This window comes from Spermophilus citellus, assembly GCF_964194105.1.
Source record: "Spermophilus citellus genome assembly, chromosome: 2".
In the NCBI taxonomy this organism is placed as follows: Eukaryota; Metazoa; Chordata; class Mammalia; order Rodentia; family Sciuridae; genus Spermophilus; species Spermophilus citellus.
Window position 1 is genome coordinate 1,404,762 of NC_138183.1, and position 20,859 is coordinate 1,425,620.

Genomic DNA, 20,859 nt, shown 5'->3' on the forward strand with positions numbered 1-20,859 from the left:
CCATCGAGCTCGGGCTGCGATGGCTGCTTAATTAATGGAGCTTGGATTAAGCCCCCCTGGCGGCACTGGCCTCGAGAGCCTATTGATCACCTCGCTGCTCTGAGCGGCCATGGGGTGCACGGAGCAGAGGCCCTGGCAGTCAGGGTGTTTCCACTTCTGCCTCCTTGGTGCCCCAGGGGCCAGCCCACGGGGCGTCCTGTAACCCCTCAAGGCATTCGGGGTGGCTGCACTTAGGAGTGCCTGGGGAACACTTGTGCCTCACTGGCAGTGTGGGGCTCCATCTCCTGGGGGCTGGGGGTTATGACCCCCAGTGGAGCGACGGCCTCCCTCAGGTGTCTCACTCCGGCAGTGACGGCGGCTCCTAGTGACCCAGGCTTCCTGGGCCCTGCTTTCAGCAATGTTGGGAGGGGCTGGCTAGACCCTGACCCCACCCCGCCCCAGGGTCACCTCTGCCCACTCCAGCTGGGCCATCCTGCTAAGTGGCTTGATCCTCAGGGTCTGTTCTGTCTGCTCAGGAGGTATACCAGTTCCTAGCACGGCAGCGGGACAGCGGGCCCTGTGGACATTGTTTTCCCTGTGGTGGGAAAGGTGGCTTCCCGGGAGGGAGGGCAGGTTCCATCTCCACACTGAGGCGTCCCAGCGGCAAGGAAGCAGGGCCGTTCCTGCACGTCCCTTCCAGCAGGCTTCAAGCCCGAGGAGGATGCAACGGGGAGGGTCTGCAGACCAAAGAGCCAAGCCGCTGGGAGCAGCTCTTTGAGCTGGAATGCCTGGGCCTCGGCTCAGGCTGGCCCCTGCGGCTGCCCGTGGGCATGCCACACCTGCCAGACTCACTTTCCTCCTTTGCCGACCTTCTGATCTGAGCAGTGGCTCGTGTTTGGGGCCGGGGATTGTCTGCATCTGAGCCCAGGCCCATGTCTGGCCCCAGCCTGCCTACAGCCTGAATGCTCTATCCTCCTTCCAGGCCTCCCAGCCCAATGGCTGCAGAGGCTGGGCAACTGCAGCTCAGTTGTGCCCGACTGTCATCACTGCTGGGCAGGTGGGGCCACAGGTGGTGGCTGCAGCCTCCAGCCCAAGAGAGCCGGTGAGTGGTGCCCTGCTGCACAGGTACCTGCTGTCTGTGTGCAGAGGAAGCTGAAGCAGGGCGTGCGACAGCAGAAATGCTGGAGGCCTCCCCACTGTGGTCTGGCTGGTCCTCCAGTGTCCCCATGACTGGCTGGTTCTTGGACAGGTGTTTGGACAGAGGTCCCTGGAGCAGGAGCCTGGACCTTGTGTGCTGTAGCTTTTCATGCTGGGGCTTTGGGGAGGCAAGGGGTTGGGACTGTGAGCAGTGAGGCCTCCTATGTCCTGGGGTTTTGTCCCCAGAGCTGAGCTGCACCTGCTGTTCCCAAAAGGAAAAGGATCCAGGACCTCGGGTGTGGCACGTGGGCCAGCAGGTCACTGAGTCCCCTGCCCAGCCTGTCATGAGCACCTGCTCCTGGAAGGTGGTGGTACCTGCTGGGATTTGGGGGCCCTGGAATGGCTTCTGCCCAAGGGAGGGGTTGAATACTCGAACCGCTCTCACCCCTAGGAGCCTCAGCCAGGCCTGTCCCTGGGGCTGAGCTTGTTGACCTGTGACGGTCCTGCAGGGGACCCCACCACCATCCCTCACAGCCCATCTGTGTCTCCCCTCCAGCAAGGGGTTCCCATCCCCTGCCTGGGCCACAAGTGGCCCCGTGGCCCAGGCAGGGGTGGTCAGGGAAGCTGGGCTGTCTATGTGGCTGGGTTGGCTGGTTCTAGGCATGCTGTTGGTGGTTTGGGCAGTGGACAGCTGGCTTTACATGGTCTTGGCTGAGCAGGGCAGGGTCTGGCCAGGGCTGCATGGAGCTATCGCTGGTGATATCGACTTGCCAATAACTCTTTTTTTTCAAAATAGTTTTTTTGGTTGCAGATGGACACAATACCTTTATTTTGTTTTTATTTTTATCGTATGTGGTGTCGGGATTGAACCCAGTGCCTCACCCACTGAGCCACAGTCCTGACCCTTGCCGATGACTCTTGCCTGGGAAATTGCAGAGCAGGAGCCTCAGATGCCAGACTCCCCTTTCTGGAAAGAAAGCAGTCTGGGGCTGGGAGCGGGGATGCTGTGGGACGGGGCCTCCCAGGAAGGCAGAGCCTGGTGGAGGGGTGGGACTGGCTCCTGGCAGGATGTGGCACAGACTTCCTGGGAGCAGGCAACTGTGGGGGCAGATGGGGAGAAGTCCCTTGGTGGAGACCCTGTGCTCCTGGGAAGCTTTGGACTTCTGGGAAGATGGGCCTGGAGCTGGGCTGGGTGGAGTCCAGTGGGGGTCAGTTCTGCTGAGGTGGGTGAAGCAAGTCAGGGGCAAATGAAAACCAGGGGCTCTGGGCTGGGGATGTGGCTCAGGCGGTAGCGCGCTCGCCTGGCATGCGTGCGGCCCGGGTTCGATCCTCAGCATCACATACCAACAAAGATGTTGTGTCTGCCGAGAACTAAAAAATAAATATTAAAAATTCTCTCTCTCTCTCCACCTCTCTCACTCTCTCTCTCTCCCTCCTCTCTCACTCTTAAAAAAAAAAAAAAAAAAAAGAAAGAAAACCAGGGGCTCCCTGTACCCTGGCTGCCTGGTGGTGCTTAGGACTTCAGTCTGCAGGCTGTCCCTTCTGTGGTGGGAGGCATAGCCCCTGCCCACCCTTTGGAGATTAAATCTGCAGGCACACCACTGCCCCACCAGCACCCTACCAGCATCCCACCTGCACCCCACCTGTGCCCCACCAGCACCCCACCAGCACCTCACCACAGGCCCTGGCCCCAGAATCGAGTGGGGTGGGGCAGCTGTGTACATGGCCCTTTAGGCTACACAGTTTCCTCAGACTGGACAGTCCTGCAGATTGCCTGTCTGTGAATCACATCCAGACTTGGCCGGAGTGAGAGTCCCCTCTACCCAGCTGGTGACCATGTTGCCTCCCCACTGCACTCATGGCTGTGCAGCAGCTGGGCACAGCCAAGGGTCCTGCAAGCCCCCTCTCTCCTGGAGGGGCTTCTTCCCTCCCGATTCCTGCGGTTGCTGCCTGGGAAGCACCTCCCTGTGTCTCTGGTTCCTCCTGCTGAACTGACAGGGGGCCCCTGTGCTGACCCCCACCCTCCTCGGCCTACTTGACCGTAAACTCCTTGAAGGCAGGAGCTGGGTGAATCCCCCCACTTGTCCCCCGCCCCTCCTCATCATTTTGGGGTTGAGGGAGCTGTCATCTGTCCCCAGGGGGTGGCAGATGGCCGCTTAGCTTGGAAAGGAAAACAGCACAATTTAGAATTAGTCCCGGGTGAAAGGTCGCAGCAACATCTGCCTCCGGATGCTTTGGGGAGTCACATTTCTATGGAGTGCCGCTGCCAGAGGCGGGAGCCAGCGCAGTGGAAACCGTGGGGCTGGAACAAAGCAGGGGGAGCGGCCGGGGATGTGGGCTCTGGAACCAGTTGTGCCCCTCTGCCTGGTCTTCAGAGCCCACTCCCTCTGGGGCCCTTCCTGGGGTCCCCAGCCCACCCGCCACTCATCTCTGAGCACCAGGACAGGACAGGTCACTGTACCCGCCACCCCACCAAGTGGATCTGGTGGAGGGAAGGCAGAGCTGAGGAGCAAGTGCCCAGGGGTCCTTGAGGAGCAAGGGAGGGAGCCCTTGGGCACCTCTGAAGCAGCTGGCCTCCCACTGTGGGTGGCCGTGAGCCACAGGGCCTGGTGGAAGTGGGGCAGTTCTTGTCTCCTACCTTGGGGGAAGTCCCACCTTTTAGCTCCAGAAGAGCCTTCAGCTGCTGGATGTGTAGACGCAGGAAGTGTCGTGGGTGGCTCAGTGGGTGGCTCAGCGGAGCCCTGGCCCCAGCGCCTTCCAGTCCTGCCTGCTGGGCAAGGCAGCTCCTGCCTCCCCACTGCGCTCAAGGCTGGGCAGCAGCTGGGGTGGAGCCAAGGGTCCTCGAGCCCCTGCCCTCGCTCCTGGAGGGGCTTCTCCCCTCCTGATTCCTCTGGTTGCCGTCCTTGCGTGACTACTCCTGGCCTTACCCTGGGTTCATGCCAGCCTGCCAGACAGGTGTTGAGGACAGAATGGCCATTGGTGTAGGGATGGGGTGGCCTTGGCCTCTGCCATGATGTACCCCTGGGGTCCCTCCCACCTTCTCAGGGTCATCTGAGTGCCATGGAGAGAAGGCAACAGGTGCCTGTCCCAGGCAGCCTAGCTCTGTGGCCAGGTGGTGGGGAGGTGCAGACAGGTGGTCACGGGCTGGAGGCTGCCCAGAACAGGAGCAGGAACCAGGCATGGGTGGGCAAGAGGAGCAGGCTCAGCCCACAGCTTTGGGAACCCACACATGCTGCCAAGTGCCAGCCCTCAAGTGAGAGAGACTTTTGGGTCTGGCCCTGAAGCTGTCCCCCGGGGCCAGACCTTTCCGCACCTGGCTCTGAACCCTAGGGAAGATCCCTCTGGTGGCCCTGCCCTTCCCCAGCTGTGGGGTGCTGGTGGTGGATGGCGACCGTGCCTGTGGCAGCCGGCTGGGCAGCATGCCTTCACTCTGGTGCCCCAGTGCCGGGTGGCGGTGGGGAGGACAGTAGACTCTCTCAGCTGCCGCGTTCCTCTGCATAGGAGTCTCCTCAGGCCTCGGCTGCCTGGCTCCTGCCCCGCCTGCCAGGGTTGGCTGCTGGCCTCGCCCTGCAGGAGCAGCTGTCCCGTCCACAAGTGCACCTGCTCCCCAGCCACCCTTTGTCCCTGCCATCTCCTGATTCGCTGGGTGTGTTTCCCCTCCCTAGTCCTGTGTAAAGCAGCCTCGGGAGCGAGGTGCACCTAGCCCAGGCAGGTTCTCCCACGTCCTTCTGTTGGGGTCCCTGTTTGGGGTGCAGAGGGGGACAGGTACTCCCTGGGAACACTGCCCATGGCTGGAGGGCAAGGGTTGTGTGGTCCCGGCCTCCTAGACCATTTGGTGACACCCAATGCCCTCACCTTAAGATGTTTAGCAGGGGATTGTTCCAGGTGCTGGGAGTCCCAGGGTGTCCCCTAGGGTGTCCAGTGACAAGATCTCACCCACTTGAGGAGTGGCACCTGGCAGTGTGTAGGGTTCCCCCAGAGCTATAGGGGGGGACAGCCCCACCTGCCTGGCCCACGGGCTTAGGGGGCATGCTGGGAGGCGTGGACGGCAGCTCCAGCCCCAGCTTTGATGATTAAGCGCCCTCTGTCCTCATCCACCCCTGCCGACTTTGTCAGTGGCTAGAAAGAAAAAAGTCTTTTCTCCTAATGGGCCCAGGCCAACTTTGCCTGACAAAGGGGCTTTGATGCAGAGGAGGGCTGCTTCTGCCTGCCCAGCCCCAGCTGGCCAGATCCCAGGCTCCCAGTGGCCGGTCAGGCTAGCCAGTGACTGCATCTGAGCACAGCAGGGGCCTGCCTGCTCCCCACATTCCCTGAGTGTGGCCCTGTAGGAGACCATGGTGCCAGAGAGATAGGTGTGGACACTGAGGCTCCTGGAGTGGCCACTAGGGTGGAGCTGCACTCCAGGACTGCCCCTGGCTCCAGGGGAGCCAGGTGCCCACCGCCCCCACCCCTTTGCATGGTGGGCGGGAGCCATAGCAAAGGCCTGAGTTAACTCCCGGGGTTGGGGGTGGGTTTGTTTTCTTTAAGCCAGTTGGTTTGGGACTTTTGGCTTCTGGCAACAGATGGTCAGCCACAGTGGCCATTTTGCATCTTCCCTACCCAAGCCACAGCCACAGATGAAAGACACCAGGGAACACAGATGCCTTTGGGCCTCTGGGACAGGGGAGCAGCCCCTCAGTTGAGAGACACACGACCCCAGCCCCAAACTGCCTCTGCTAGACCCTGTCCTTCCCCTGGGGCCACCTCCCACGTGGCATGGGGGCTGCCTTGTGGCTGGCCAGCTCGGTCTGCCCCAGAGGCTTCCCACTGGGAAGCGGTGTGCCTGCCTGCTCCCAGGGCCCTCCCGGGAGCATGAGGCCTGGAGGTGACGACGGGGAGCAATTGATGGCTTGGTCTGGAAGCCAGGCTAGCAGGTGGCTGAGCAGGCTCCTGGGGCCAGGGTGTGGCAGACGCTGAGCAGTCCCTGCAGGAACCTGAGACCGTGAGACCAGGCCTGGAAGCAGGACGTCTCTCTGGCCCTGTGTTGGGGGAGGGCAGGCCTGTGGGAGGTGGGAGGTTCCTCGCAGGCCAGGACCAGCTGGCACAGAGCTGAGGAGGGACGCCCCCACGTCACCCTGGTCTTCCCAGCTGTAAATGGGGCCCCTGCTCCTGAGGATGGTGCCTGGGTGAGCAGAAGGCCTGATCGCAGAAGGGAAAGCCACTGGAATCCTGTCCCTGTGGGCAGTGCCCACATACGTCCGACTGTGATGTTTGAGAGGTTAGAAAACACCAACTCTGCTACCCAAACCATACATTTCCATCACAGAAAACAGAGAGTGGGCAAGCCTCCTGAACAGGACTGCAGGGCCCCTTCCCTGCGGTGTAGACCCAGACCCCCGTGCCAGCCTTGTTTGAAATCCAAGCTGGACACTGGAGCTGGTCCCCTGTTGGCAGTGGCTCTTCTGTCCATTGAAGTTTCCCTTCCTGGGGAACTAACTGCTTTAAAGTGACCAGCCAGGTGGCATCGGTGTGTCCCATGTTGTCCAGATCAGCACTGTAGACCAAGACATCTCCCTGCACAGCAAGCGGCCACGGAGCACACCTTGGTCCTGGAGCCCTGGCTGCCCACCCGAGCATGCTGGGGTAGAGGCTGCTGTGGCCGTGACAAGTGGGCCAGTCAGGGGAGCTGACCACCTGGTGTCTGCCAACAGGTGCAGCGGGGCCTTCGTGGGCCAGAGATGCCAGGATCCTAACCCGTGCCTCAGCTCCCCCTGCAAGAACGCCGGGACGTGCCGTGTGGTGGACCGCGGTGGTGCTGCAGACTATGCCTGTATCTGCCCCCTGGGCTTCTCTGGGCCCCTCTGCCTGACGCCCCTGGACAACGCCTGCCTGTCCAGCCCCTGCCGGAACGGGGGCTCCTGCGACCTGGTCACGCTCACAGAGTACAAGTGCCGCTGCCCCCCAGGCTGGTCAGGTGAGGACGGGGAGGTCTCAGGCCCTGCAGCAGGGACCCTCAGGCCCAGGAGGGGACAGACACTGGCCTGCCCCACCATCCATGTGACTAGTTGTGTTCTGTGAAAGCCAGGCTGATGCTTGGCTGAGAGAGCCGGGCCTGTGATCCCCCAGTGATCCTGCCTTCCCAGCCCTGCAGCTGCCTGGTTTGGACTGTTCCACTCTGAGGCCCTAGCCACCTACCTGTCCCTACTTCTGGGAGCAAAAGGAGTGCTGACATCCAGCCCTGGCCATGCCCTCTCTTCCTGCTGGTGCCCTGAGCTCCAGAGTCAGTTGTATGTAGGCTGTGGGAGAAAGTGGCCTCGAAGTCACCCCCCCACTTAGCAACTCTGTTCTTGGGATGGTCACTTGGCCTCCTAGGCCCTCTGGTCCCTTGTCCATAGAGAGATGACCATGTCTTACAGCAGGTCCTGAGGGCTATGGTGATAATACTCCAGGAAGAGCCTATGAGCACCTAGGGAGGCCCTGGCTGCAGAGCTGGCTGGCCAGCTTAGCCTCTCACCTGCCTTGCTCCCCCAGGGAAATCATGCCAACAGGCTGACCCATGTGCCTCCAACCCCTGTGCCAATGGTGGCCAGTGTCTGCCCTTCGAGTCCTCGTACATCTGTGGCTGCCCGCCGGGCTTCCACGGCCCGACCTGCAGACAAGACGTCAATGAGTGCAGCCAGAGCCCGGGGCTGTGCCGCCATGGGGGCACCTGCCACAACGAGGTTGGCTCCTACCGCTGCGTCTGCCGCGCCACCCACACTGGTCCCCACTGCGAGCTGCCCTATGTGCCCTGCAGCCCCTCACCCTGCCAGAATGGGGGCACCTGCCGCCCCACCGGGGACACCACCTACGAGTGTGCCTGCCTTCCAGGTAGGTCCTCTGGCCTCGCCGGCCCCCTGCCTGGATCCCACCTGCGTGAACCTGTGCTGCTGCTGTCGGGCCCAGGGTGCAGGAATGGAGGGAGTGTGGAGGGAGCCAGGGCTCCTGGGGGAGCCTAGGGAGGATGTTCAGAGAAGGCCAGCTGCAGAGAGCTGGATGGGCAGGGCTGGCGGGCTCCCTGGACTGAGGGCAGAGCAGAGGGCCATGGTCTGTGGAGGGAGCCCTGACGGTGCTGCGGGGCAGATTGGCCCCTTTGGAGGAAATTTGCGTGGGGCTGGGGGCCAGATATGAAGCCAAGCAGTTAACCCCCCGCCACGTTGACATCCCTCAGGCCATTCCTGCCCAGGGATGGGGTCTGATGTGAGCTGGGCAGCTGGGTGCATGGCCCCCAAGTTCCTTTGCTATCTAAACTCTGGGACAGGAGCACCTTCTCCAGGTGTTGCTCACCCTGGATCTCCCCGTGGCACCTGCCCCTGTCCTGAGCCATCCTGGGGTGCGGAGTGTGAGTCGGCCTCCGCAGCCCTCACAGGCTGCCCCTGGTTTCTTGAGTTCCCTGGGGGGTGCAATCTCTGGAGCTAGGGGGCTGGAGGGCAGGGCAGAGAGGGCCATGGCCCTGGTGGCCCTGCTATCTCCTGGGGGGAACAGGCAAGCACAGCCCCCCTCATTTCTTCTGCAGTTCTCGTTTGAGTAAGTCTTGCTGCAGCTCTAAAAATAACAACAGTGACGCAGAGACTTGAAAACCTCATCTGTCGGGCTGAGGAGGTGGCTCAGGGGTGGAGTTTGCCTTAGCATGCAGGAGACCCTGAGTTTCATCTCCCGTGCTGCCAAAAAAAGAAAAAAGCCTTTGATGCCCCCTCAGTTGACTGCTCCACGGCAGTTATGCACAAGTTGGGGAAAGTGCTCGGGGAGTGGTCATGGCATTTGGGTGCAAGGAGTGCCTGGGCCCTACTGACCTGGGGGTGACCCCAGGACTGCCCCGCCCCCCTGCAAAGGGGAAGCTTGCTGCTGCCCGCAGTCTGCAGAGCCAGCCCCAGGCCTCTGCGTGCAGATGCTGGGCTTGTGCATTTCCTGAAACTCCTGAGCAAGCTTGGAGAGGTACATGCAGCCCCCTCCGTCGGCCTGCCAAGGCACACCGACCAGTTCGGTTCTCACTAGGTTGAGGGGCAAAGCCCTGGTGCCTAGTGGGCACCAGAGCTCTGGGTTCAGACCCTCCTTGGTGGCGGTGACCTCAGCTGGGACCCCACATCAGCTACAGGGTCAAGGAGTTGCCGTCTCGTGGGATGGCGGTGGTAAGGGGTCTTGTCAGAGGACAACTTGTGTGGAACCAGCAGACTCTCTTGGGCAGGGTGGGAGGAGGACCTCCAGGTGTGCCAAATAGTTTCTTGGACACAGGGCAGCCTCTGGTGCTGGGAGGTGGGTGGGAGGGAGGGAAGGGCTACTGAGGTTTGGCCAGAGTAGGTGGGTCTTAGAGGCCAGTGCACTGGGACCATGTTACCACTGTGATGAGGGGACACTCACTACCTAGTGTAGAGCTGGACTGTGTTAGGATGGGGAGAGGTGAGGGGTCCCTCTGAGGAACTGAGCCCTTGCTGTCCCAGACTCACTGTTCAGACTTGAGGCAGGCACTGCACCCAGGTTCCCCAAGGGGCTTGTATTCCCTTCTGATGGCCAGGATCCCAGAGAGGTCACAGGTGCCCAAGGAGTCACAGGATGCTGTGGTCAGGACAGCAGCCAGAACCCTGCAAAGACCTGGCTGGGATTTGAAGGTGCACTGGCCCTACCTGCTCCAGCTGGACCTGCCCGTCCCTCTAGGCTCTCCCTGGCCCCGTCTGACAGGGAGGATGCTGTGTGGGCAGAGGGCTGGTTGGGGTCCACGCAGGGCTCCTGCCTGCCCCCTTCTCCCCCAACAGTCTTCAGCACTGCCCAGGGTCAGGCCCCGCCCAGGCCTCCACCCACTTTAGACCAGGCCCTCCAAGTGCAGGGAGTCCTGCCACCCCCAGGGGGACCGGAACTCAGGCTCTGCTCCGACTTGGGGTGCTCTCCCCAAACCAACGTCAGATTTGCAGCTTTTCTTAGCCTACAGGTTTTGCTCAGTGGCTAGTAGAATGGGGGTCCAGAGGGAGGAGCCTGAGGGCAGGAGGGGTTTGAAGGCATCCTAGGAGGTGTTAATTAGTAACTAGCCGCAAGTTTGGCTGTTGCCAGACGTCTTTCTGGGTTGATCATTGACCTAGCGGGAGTTGAGTGGATTAATAGCTAACTGATCCTCGGGAGGAGCCCCCCTCACCCTGTGGAGCCACGCCTGGCAGGCCAGCCCATCTCCATTCCTGGGAGGCCGAGGCCGCCTCTATGCCCTGGGGCAGGACCATGTCTTGGCAGAGAAGGCCCACCTGGGTCCCATCCGCTCAGTCCTCATGTCGGAGACACCTGGCCCTAGGGTTGGCCCCTGCAACTGACAGTTTTTTGGTAGAGCCTCTGTTCAACTGGCCATTCGGGTGATGACTCTCTGAGAGAAGCATGTTCCCTGTGGGCACCAGGCATGGTCTGCTCACACTCCAGCAGACCCCAGGAGCCAGGCATGAGGGAGCCCAGCAGCTGGCCCCCGGAAGGCTCAATCCTGCCCTCCCTCTACCACAGGCTTCACGGGTCAGAACTGCGAGGAGAATGTGGATGACTGTCCAGGAAACGGCTGCAAGAACGGGGGTGCCTGCGTGGACGGTGTGAACACCTACAACTGCCGCTGTCCACCAGAGTGGACAGGTGTGTACGTGGGAAAGTGGCCTGGGTGGGCAGGACCCGCCCACTCAGCTGTGTGGGGGTGGAGGGAGGGCCCAGGTTGCCCTGGAAGGACCATGTGAGGGACAGCTACTGTGCCCAGGACCAGGGCCTGAGAACCCCACCCTGGGCTCAGCACAGAGGAGCATCAGCTGGTCTGATGGGCCCTTAGCGGCCTGTGTCCAGCGTTGGGTCCTCATGTTGAGCCAGGTTGAAGTCCGAGTTGGACACAGGGTTCCAGGGTGGACAGACACAGTCTCTGCCCTCAGAGCTCCTGTCTGGTGGGGTGATGGGTGAGGGTGGGGAATTGGGACGACAGCCCTCTGGTGGCAGGGTACAGGGAAGGCTGGAATCAGCCAGGAGGGCTCCCTGGACGGGTGGCTTTGTAGCCCTTCACCTGGAGAATGAGGAGCTCTGTGTGTGGCAGTCCAGGGTTGACAGTCCCCTGCCCACCCCTGCAGGCCAGTACTGCACAGAGGATGTGGACGAGTGCCAGCTCATGCCCACCGCCTGCCAGAATGGTGGCACCTGCCACAACACCCTCGGCGGCTACAACTGTGTGTGCGTCAATGGCTGGACGGGCGAGGACTGTGGCGAGAATATTGACGACTGTGCCAGTGCTGCCTGCTTCCACGGTGCCACCTGCCACGACCGCGTGGCCTCCTTCTACTGCGAGTGTCCCCACGGCCGCACTGGTGAGTGCTGTGGCCTGGCCCTCCCGAGCAACCTGAGTGTGGGCATGAAGGGCGTCACTGTGGGAGACCCCTTCCCGGGTATGGTGGCCTCCGATCCCAGCCAGGAGCCCAGCCCAGCTGACTACTGCTGCCCCACCAGGCCTGCTCTGCCACCTTAGCGACGCATGCATCAGCAACCCTTGCAATGAGGGCTCCAACTGTGACACCAACCCTGTCAATGGCAAGGCCATCTGCACCTGTCCCTCGGGATACACGGGGCCAGCCTGCAGCCAGGATGTGGACGAATGTGCACTGGGTAGGTGTGGGCAGCTGGGCGAAGTGGCCAGCCCTGGAGGACTCAGGTGGTGGGGGAGGCCAGGGCCTGCAGTGGCCCCTCACCACCACCTCTCACCAGGTGCCAACCCCTGTGAGCACGCGGGCAAGTGCCTCAACACGCTGGGCTCCTTCGAGTGCCAGTGTCTGCAGGGCTACACGGGCCCCCGCTGCGAGATCGACGTCAATGAGTGCGTATCGAACCCCTGTCAGAACGATGCCACCTGCCTGGACCAGATCGGGGAGTTCCAGTGCATCTGTATGCCCGGTGCGTCCTGCCAGCCCCCGCCCTGGAGCGCAGGGACCAGGAGCCCAGCCAAGGCTGGACAGCCTCAGGGGCAGCCTATGGGCACACTGGCCGCACCTCCGCTTTCTTGGCTGGGGGGCATTTGGGGAAACTGAGGCTAGGCTCACAGAGCAGCAGAGAGGGCCAAAGCCCAGTAGGTGGGTCAGCGCAGGGCCTGCAGGGGCACAGGTATGAGCACAGCCGGGGTGGGGTGCTGGGGCTGGAGCAGGGGGGCTGAGGCAGTTTCTCCCACCCCCAGGCTATGAAGGCGTGTACTGCGAGGTCAACATGGATGAGTGTGCCAGCAGCCCCTGCCTCCATGGTGGCCGCTGCCTGGACAAGATCAACGAGTTCGTGTGCGAGTGCCCCACAGGTAAGGTCCCCCAGGGCCCTGCATCCTGTTTGCCACAGCCGGGTGGCCTGCACCCAGGCCTAGGGCTGGCCCACAGGAACCATCCCGCTGTCCCGGGGGTTGAAGATGTAGGGGCTCCAGGCTGCTGGGAGGGGGCGTTTTTAGGTTGCCCCAGAGGGCAGGTCCAGGCGGAGCAGTGGGCTTCGGCCCTACCTTGCTGGGTGTGCCGGGGTGTGGGGAGCTCCTTCCTGCTGGTGGGGTGCAGTGTCTTCCGCCTGGAGAGAAGGGGCTGAGAGCCCCAGTCATTCCTGGGCTAGGAGGGAGCCGCAGAGCGCTGGGAGGCAGAGCAGGGGAGACACCCTGGAGGGAGCTTGGCAGGGTGTCTTGTCTGCCCTGGGGCACAGGGCCCTCTGGCCTCCTGAAATGCAAATCAGCCATCCTAGAGGCTGTAGTGTGGGAAGTTGCCATAGCAACCAGAGTGGGTTTGGGAAAAAGCCCCTCTGTCAGGCCGAGGCAGACACCTGGGCCCTCACGGGGCTTTGATCAGAGGGCCAGGGGCTCCGAAAGATGCAGTGGAGAGCCTGGGGTCTGCCCAGCTGGGCACTGGCTGCTGAGCCCCAGGGAGGTGCCCACAGGGCCACAGACAGCACTGCCATGTGACCACCACCCCTGCCTGCCACAGGCTTCAGCGGGCACCTGTGCCAGTATGACGTGGACGAGTGTGCCAGCACACCCTGCAGGAACGGGGCCAGGTGCCTGGATGGGCCCAACACCTACACCTGTGTGTGCACGGAAGGTGCGGGCAAAGGGTGGGGCTGGACGGGGGGCCAGGGGGCGGGACCAGGGACAGCTCTGTCTGGAGCCGTCTAGTCCAGGGACCAAGAGCACAGAGCTGCGCTGACCCGGATGGGGCTGTGAGGACATCCCGGGGCGTGACCCGGCAGCCTTCCCTGAGTGGCCCTGGCTCTGGTCTGCGGCTTCTCAAGGGGCATCTAGGGAGTGGCTGGCCTGAGCCCTCTTGTGCCCACTCTTCCTGTGACAGGCTACACAGGGACCCACTGCGAGGTGGACATAGATGAGTGTGACCCTGACCCCTGTCACTACGGCTCCTGCCAGGATGGCGTGGCCACCTTCACCTGCTTGTGCCAGCCGGGCTACACGGGCCACCACTGCGAGACCAACATTAACGAGTGCCACAGCCAGCCCTGTCGCCACGGTGGCACCTGTCAGGACCGCGACAATGCCTACTTCTGCTTCTGCCTGAAGGGGACCACAGGTGCCTGGCCAGGCTGGGGTCAGGTGAGGGGGGCAAGGCAGGGGTCTCAAGCTGACCACAGGCCCACTCCTCCTCCAGGACCCAACTGTGAGGTCAATCTGGACGACTGTGCCAGCAGCCCCTGTGACTCGGGCACCTGCTTAGATAAGATCGATGGCTACGAGTGTGCCTGTGAGCCAGGCTACACAGGTAGGGGCAAAGAGCAGAGGTGGACAGTCCAGGGCGACTTTGGGGCTAGCTGGGACCTGAGGGCCAGAATGGCAGAGGTCAGCTGCCGTAGAGACCACACATCTGTCCCTGGTCAGTGCTGGCCCTGCTGCGAGGGAGTGGCCAGTGCGTGGGCATGTTCGGCCCCTGCCATGCACCATCTATCCTCAAGCAGATGCCTTGACCACTCTGGCCTCAGGTTCTCATCAGAGGGGACAGCAGCAGTGTCTGTGTCGGGCCACAGGGAAGCTGGTGGGAGCAGGTCCTGAGCACGGGCCCTGCAGCTGCTGTCATGTCCAGCTGTCTCCTGCACCTGGGAGGCCAGAGGAGGCGGTGTCCCCACTTGGCTGAGGGAGTAACTGAGGCCCGGGGGTCTGCCCCCTGAGGCCCTGGCCCTGGGAGGTGGGAGGCTCACAGCTGCTGCCCACAGGGAGCATGTGCAACGTCAACATCGACGAGTGTGCGGCGAACCCCTGCCACAACGGGGGCACCTGTGAGGACGGCATCAACGGGTTCACCTGCCACTGCCCCGAGGGCTACCACGACCCCACCTGTCTGTCCGAGGTCAACGAGTGTAACAGCAGCCCCTGCGTCCATGGGGTCTGCCGGGACAGCCTCAACGGGTATGGCCCTGGACGCTGTGTATAGAGCACTGGCTGGGCGGGGTGGCAGATGGCCCTGGAGGGGCAGGGCTCAAGGGCAGATGTGACCCCAGAGCTCCAATGAGGGGCTTGGTCAGTCCCTGGTCTGCCTGGTAGTTCTGGCTGTGTGTCCCCGAGGGCCATAGTGTCTGCTTGGAACACAGGCCTAAGGGGCCTCAAGACCCTCGTGTGTAGCTGCAGTGACACCTGGGGTGTCCATGCTGCTCTTGCAGCCAGACAGTAGTGGGCATCTCTGGCTGTGCATTCTGCACTGCAGAGGCCCTGCTGCACTGGTCGCTGGCAAGAGGGGACCCCTGCCGTGGTCTCAGCCCTATTTTAAAGGACTCAGAGGGTCTACCTGGTCAGACCCCCCTTCCATTGGTTCGCAACTGTGGCAGGGCCAGGAGGACCAGAGCCTAGGCCGACGCTGCCCAGGCCAGGCCTGACCGGCAGCATGGTGGCTCTACAGGTACAAGTGTGACTGTGAGCCTGGGTGGAGTGGGACAAACTGTGATATCAACACCAACGAGTGCGAGTCCAACCCCTGTGTCAATGGCGGCACCTGCAAAGACATGACCAGCGGCTATGTGTGCACGTGCCGGGAAGGCTTCAGTGGTGAGTGCCTGGCTGTCTCCTAGGGGTGAGGGCGGGCTGGCCAGGACAGACACACTGACTGCTGCCCACTCCGCAGGCCCCAACTGCCAGACCAACATCAACGAGTGTGCGTCCAACCCGTGCCTGAACCAGGGCACCTGCATCGATGACGTCGCTGGGTACAAGTGCAACTGCCTACTGCCCTACACAGGTGAGGTGGCGCAGGCCTCAGTGCCAGCACTCCTGGGCTGGCGTCCACTCCTCAGCAGCATTCGGAAGACTCTGCTCCTGGCTGAGGGCCTGGCCCTAGGAATGGAGATGCCAGATGAGCAAATGCAGAGCCTGAAGGTCCAGTTTAAGTCTGTCCCAGGTGTGTCACATGACTCACCTGCCCAGAGGCGAGCACCAGGAGCCCAGCCTGGACCTTTGGCTACCAGGGCCTCGTCCTTCAGTCTGCATGGGCCTCTGGGGCCGGCGGCCCTCCCCCGCATGCCGGGCTTGAGGGATTCCTTTGACGGCGGTCTCTTTGTGTGAAGGGAACAAGGAGCTCTCTGTTCTGGCTGAGCAGAGGCAGGAGACATTTCCCCGGGTGTCTTAGCCCCGGCCTAGGCCTGGCCACGGGGATCATGGGAAATGGGCCCCCTGTGGCCGTGATGTGCAGTGCATTCGACAGGAAGGTCCACAGTGGCAAGGGCCCTGTGGCTACCCCGGGGATGGGCAGAGGACACTGCCATGGGGACAGTTCGGCCCTAGGTGCCTTGGGAGGGCCTGCCTGGGATGGGTGGGGGTCCATGACTGTGTTCCCATGACGCTCGGTGGCCTGCGGCCAGAAGAGTGTTTTCTTTGACAAGAGCCAGGGGCCTGGATTTTGTCACCCTGTCGGTCAGTGAGGAAACTCTGAGCAGCTGGTGCACCCTGTGTCCCTTCTGGACCTGCTGCTCTGGGGCTGGTGGGAGGAGCCCTCTGGGCTGACTTGCTTCCGGTCTGCCCTCTTCCTGCTTCCCTTTGTACAATTGTCGGAAACTCTGGCTAAGTTCCTGCCGGCCCAGGTCACTGTGGAAACCGATAGAGAGGCCTGGAAAGTCACACCAGCACCCGGACACGGTGGGAGACGAGGAAGATAACGCTTCCTCGCTCCTGGGAGGCCAGCCCCAGAGCCATAAACAGGAAGGCTGCCGGGGAAGCCGGGAGTCACAGGCTGAGGCCCCGGCTGCACCCAAGGCTCCCTGACAAGTAGGGTGTGCTTGAGATTGCAGGGGCTCTGTCCCCTTCCAGAGCACAGGTGCAGAGCCTGGCCCTCTGTTCAGCCCTCCTTGACCCAGAGCTGGGCAGCTCCAGGGCTTCTTGTCTCCAGAAGACAGGGGGGCTGGGGCAGGTGCAGTGTCCCCACCAGGCTGTGGCCGCCTCTCTTAGACTTCTCTAGTGGTGGGTGCAGTGTGGGGCTAGGCCCATGGGAGCCGAGTGGGGAAGCGCCAGGTGAGCGTCTGTCTGGCTGGTCTGGGCATCTGGTCTGCATTCCGCCTACTTTTCCCCAGGTTCAGGGTCGGGGCTCAGCAGGGACACACTCCCTGTGTGATCACTCCCTGTGGGACCCGTAGGTTCCCTAGCTGAGGTGCTGCAGGGCTGGGCTCCTGGGTCTCACCTGTTTCTCTCCCCAGGAGCCACATGTGAGGGGGTGCTGGCCCCGTGTGCCCCCAGCCCCTGCAGAAACAGCGGGGTGTGCAGGGAGTCGGAGGACTACGAGAGCTTTTTCTGCGTCTGCCCAGTGGGCTGGCAGGGTGAGGCTGGCTGTCCAGACTGGGGGGTGGGCAGGGAGGACGAGAGGAGCAGGTGCGCCATCTTAGGAGATGAGCTCTTGTCAGGGGGCTCTAGAACTGGCCTTGGAGGGCCCTTCCCATCCTGGGTTTCTGCAGGCTTCTCTGGCCAAGTCAGGGGACCGAGGACAGTCCTGAGGGGCTGGGACCAGCTGAGGTGAAGGCCTGGGCTGGAATTCAGCTGGCTGACGGCCTCTTCCGCCCCCTGCAGGGCAGACCTGTGAGATCGATGTCAATGAGTGCGTGAAGAGCCCCTGCCGCAATGGCGCATCCTGCCAGAACACCAACGGTAGCTACCGCTGCCTCTGCCAGGCAGGCTACACAGGGCGCAACTGCGAGAGTGACATCGATGACTGCCGGCCGAGTGAGTGGCCAGGCGGCGCTCTGCATCTCTGGGATGGTCTCAGGCATCTCTCCCACCAGGCGGGCATGGGCAGGGAGCCCCTTGGGGTCAGAGGGGAGAACACTGTGCCGGTCAGTGCCCAGCCAGGTGGCATTGGCCGTCAGGACCCCAGAGCCGTCCACTTGGTCCACCTGCTGTGGCTCATCAGGAAGTCCAGGTCAGGGGCTGGGGGACAGGCTAGGGAGGTAGTCACTGCCTCCTGGTACCACAGTGGGCCTCTACCTGCTAACCAGACTGGCCCTGCTCAGACCTCCCCGCTGAGGTAGGGGCACCAGGCTCAGGGCTTGGCCCTCCCTGCTGCGGACTTGGTCCTCGGCAGGCCCCCAAGGTGCAGGCTCCGGGCCTCCCCAGCCTAGCCTCATAGAAAGCTGGGGTTTAGAGAAGCAGGGTCCTGCCTGGTGCCTCCCTTGATTGGCTGAGTATGGAGGGGAGATCACCCCTCCTCCCTGCCCTGGAGCCTGAGGTCAGGGGACCCTCAGAAGGGCTGGACTCAGCCTGAGTCCAGGGGGCACCCAGCAGTTCACCTCCACTCCCCTCAGCAAGCCTGCCCGCAGGCCTAGTCGCCTTGCAGCGTGGGTTGGTGCCCACCCTTCAGGCTGGCCCTCCTGTCCCCTCCCAGACCCATGTCACAATGGTGGCTCCTGCACAGACGGCGTCAACACAGCCTTCTGCGACTGCCTGCCTGGCTTCCAGGGTGCCTTTTGTGAGGAGGACATCAACGAGTGCGCCAGCAACCCCTGCCACCACGGGGCCAACTGCACGGACTGCGTGGACAGCTACACCTGCACCTGCCCCGCGGGCTTCAATGGCATCCACTGTGAGAACAACACGCCCGACTGCACAGAGAGGTGCGTGCCTGCCGCCAGGGTGGCCCTGTCTGTGGCCGCTCCAGCCGCCGCTGTGGGGCCTGGCCTGGGGCAGGCTGGGGAAGTGCTGTGGAGGTGCGGTGTCTGGCAGCCCAGCACACTGGCAACTGTCTGCCCAGGACGAGGGGCACTCAGCTCTAATGGACTCGAGTCCAGTCTTTGTAGTGCTGGGACTTGAACCCGGGGCCCCACTCAGGCTCATAAACACTACCACCGGGCTGTGACCCCAGCTCCAATACTGTGTTCTCTTCAGAGGGTCATCGTGACCTCCTGTGACTTAGTCAGGAACCCTCATAGTTTATCCAGAAGAACTGGGGTGTCTCCTGTCCAACCAGAATGTCAGAACCATCTCGATTCCCTTTGGCCTTGGTTGCCAGGAAGCCTAGTCCCTGGTTTGTGACATGACAGTTTCCCATGTTAGATGCAGACTGGTTTCTGTTACTTTAACCACCACATACCTGTGTGTGCTGTAAGGTGTCTCAGCACGCGTCGTAGAAAAGGCCCAGGAAGGAAGGGAGCTGCTTGTGGGTGGCCCCTTCTCGGTGGGGACATGTGCACGCTCACCTCCCCACCTCCCTCAGCTCCTGCTTCAACGGCGGCACTTGTGTGGACGGCATCAATGCCTTCACCTGCTTGTGCCCTCCCGGCTTCACGGGCAGCTACTGTCAGCATGACATTAACGAGTGTGATTCACGGCCCTGCCTGCACGGCGGCACCTGCCAGGACAGCTACGGCACCTACAAGTGCACCTGCCCGCAGGGTTACACTGGCCTCAACTGCCAGGTGAGCGGGGGGGGGGGGTACGCCAGGCATGGGGTTTGCACTGCCACTGGGAGGCCCCTTCCACATCCCATAGAGTCCTTGGAGCCAGGGTGGAATGAGATGATCTGGAGGCCAGCCTTGTGCTCTATGGCCCAACCTTGTGCTCTGTGGGCATCAGGCTTGAGTGTCCAATACTCATTTTCATGGACCACCCATTACCTGCAGCTCTGGGGCCTTGAGAGCAAGACAGACTGGCCCAGTGCCAGGCTGCTCCCAGGGCAGGTGGGGAGAGTCCCAGTCCTCTCAGCTGCCTGCACCCTGTGGAATGGGGTCACAGCTCCCCTCAGCACAGGGTCCTTTGGCTGAAGTGATTGCTGGCAGGGATGGGGGAGTGGCAGGATAGAGCCCTAATCAGAGCTGGTGGCGTGGGCGGGCGGGGGGTGGTGAGCATGCTGACCCCACCTGCCCCCAGGACCTTGTGCGCTGGTGTGACTCCTCTCCCTGCAAGAATGGAGGCAAGTGCTGGCAGACCGATACCCTGTATCGCTGTGAGTGCCGCAGTGGCTGGACTGGCCTCTACTGCGACGTGCCCAGTGTCTCCTGTGAGGTGGCCGCACAGCAGCGAGGTAACCGGCAGGCCCTGGGTGGTCCCCGCAGTCCTGAGGGAGGAGCTGCCTCACCTCACTCCCGCCCACCACCCCCTGCAGGGGTCAAGGTCTCCCACCTGTGCCAGCATGGAGGACTGTGTGTGGATGCAGGCAACACCCACCACTGCCGCTGCCAGGCGGGGTATACCGGCAGCTACTGTGAGGACGAGGTGGACGAATGCTCGCCCAGCCCCTGCCAGAACGGGGCCACCTGCACCGACTACCTGGGCGGTTACTCCTGCAAGGTGACAGTCAGGCCAGGAGCCATATGTGGGCTCAGCAGAGGAGGAGGAGGGAGAATGTGCTAGGCGGTGGGTTGGGTGTCCCTGCCCACCCCTCTTGTGCCTGGGCTCAGCTGGCACCTCCCTGAGGCCCTCCTGTCTAGCCTATGAGACTAGGCCTCATCCCACCTTCAGCAAAGCCTCCTGCTTACGAGATCCCTGCACGGTCCTGAGGTCCCTGAGGCTTCCCTGGAGGGCCGCTTGATTGCTGTCAGCCTACATGGCGGGGTGGGGAGCGCCAAGCTGAGCCCCCCCTCGAGCTGCCTCCCCGCCCCTGTTCTTCTCCCTGCAGTGCATGGCCGGCTACCACGGGGCCAACTGCTCTGAGGAGATCAACGAGTGCCTGTCCCACCCCTGCCAGAACGGGGGCACCTGCATCGACCTCACTAACACCTACAAGTGCTCCTGCCCCCGGGGAACACAGGGTAAGGCTGCACCCCAGGGCCGGGGCCAGGGTTCTCACCAGGGGAGAGCTGGGCTGGTGTGTCCTGCAACCAGCACCTGACTCCACTCTGCCTTGTGGGCCTGGGTGGGTGCAGAGCTGGCAGGAAGGGACCCAGAAGGGTGTCCCAGCAGGAAGTGTGGGGTCCGACCTTTGCTGTCCCATCATGCCTTTCCTGAGCATCCTGGTGGTCCAGTACTGACCACCTGCTGCATCAGGACAGACAGGCGGGGCAGCCCTGTGGCCCCAGCCCTGATCACTGCACCCTGCAGGTGTGCACTGTGAGATCAATGTGGACGACTGCAGCCCCCCTCTAGACCCTGCCTCCCGGAGCCCCAGGTGCTTCAACAATGGCACCTGCGTCGACCAGGTGGGCGGCTACAGCTGCACCTGTCCACCCGGCTTTGTGGGTGAGCGGTGTGAGGGCGACGTCAATGAGTGCCTGTCCAACCCCTGTGACACACGTGGCACCCAGAACTGCGTGCAGCGTGTCAACGACTTCCACTGCGAGTGCCGCCCCGGCCACACTGGTAGG

At 62.5% G+C, this 20,859-nt stretch overlaps 1 protein-coding gene across 1 annotated transcript in view; it reads left to right on the forward strand.

Annotated features, from left to right (window-relative positions):
* Positions 1-20,859, forward strand: part of NOTCH1 (notch receptor 1) — a 42,967-nt gene that overhangs the window by 11,877 nt on the left and 10,231 nt on the right. The window contains exons 3-23 of the mRNA XM_081266897.1: positions 6,807-7,069; positions 7,627-7,965; positions 10,609-10,731; positions 11,208-11,441; positions 11,581-11,736; positions 11,836-12,021; positions 12,299-12,412; positions 13,074-13,187; positions 13,434-13,667; positions 13,746-13,856; positions 14,305-14,497; positions 14,985-15,130; positions 15,207-15,320; positions 16,768-16,887; positions 17,135-17,287; positions 17,946-18,174; positions 18,774-18,975; positions 19,427-19,580; positions 19,662-19,846; positions 20,175-20,307; positions 20,597-20,854. Of these exons, the coding sequence (XP_081123023.1) occupies positions 6,807-7,069; positions 7,627-7,965; positions 10,609-10,731; positions 11,208-11,441; positions 11,581-11,736; positions 11,836-12,021; positions 12,299-12,412; positions 13,074-13,187; positions 13,434-13,667; positions 13,746-13,856; positions 14,305-14,497; positions 14,985-15,130; positions 15,207-15,320; positions 16,768-16,887; positions 17,135-17,287; positions 17,946-18,174; positions 18,774-18,975; positions 19,427-19,580; positions 19,662-19,846; positions 20,175-20,307; positions 20,597-20,854 (3,761 nt within the window). The remainder of the gene's footprint in view (positions 1-6,806; positions 7,070-7,626; positions 7,966-10,608; positions 10,732-11,207; positions 11,442-11,580; positions 11,737-11,835; positions 12,022-12,298; positions 12,413-13,073; positions 13,188-13,433; positions 13,668-13,745; positions 13,857-14,304; positions 14,498-14,984; positions 15,131-15,206; positions 15,321-16,767; positions 16,888-17,134; positions 17,288-17,945; positions 18,175-18,773; positions 18,976-19,426; positions 19,581-19,661; positions 19,847-20,174; positions 20,308-20,596; positions 20,855-20,859) is intronic.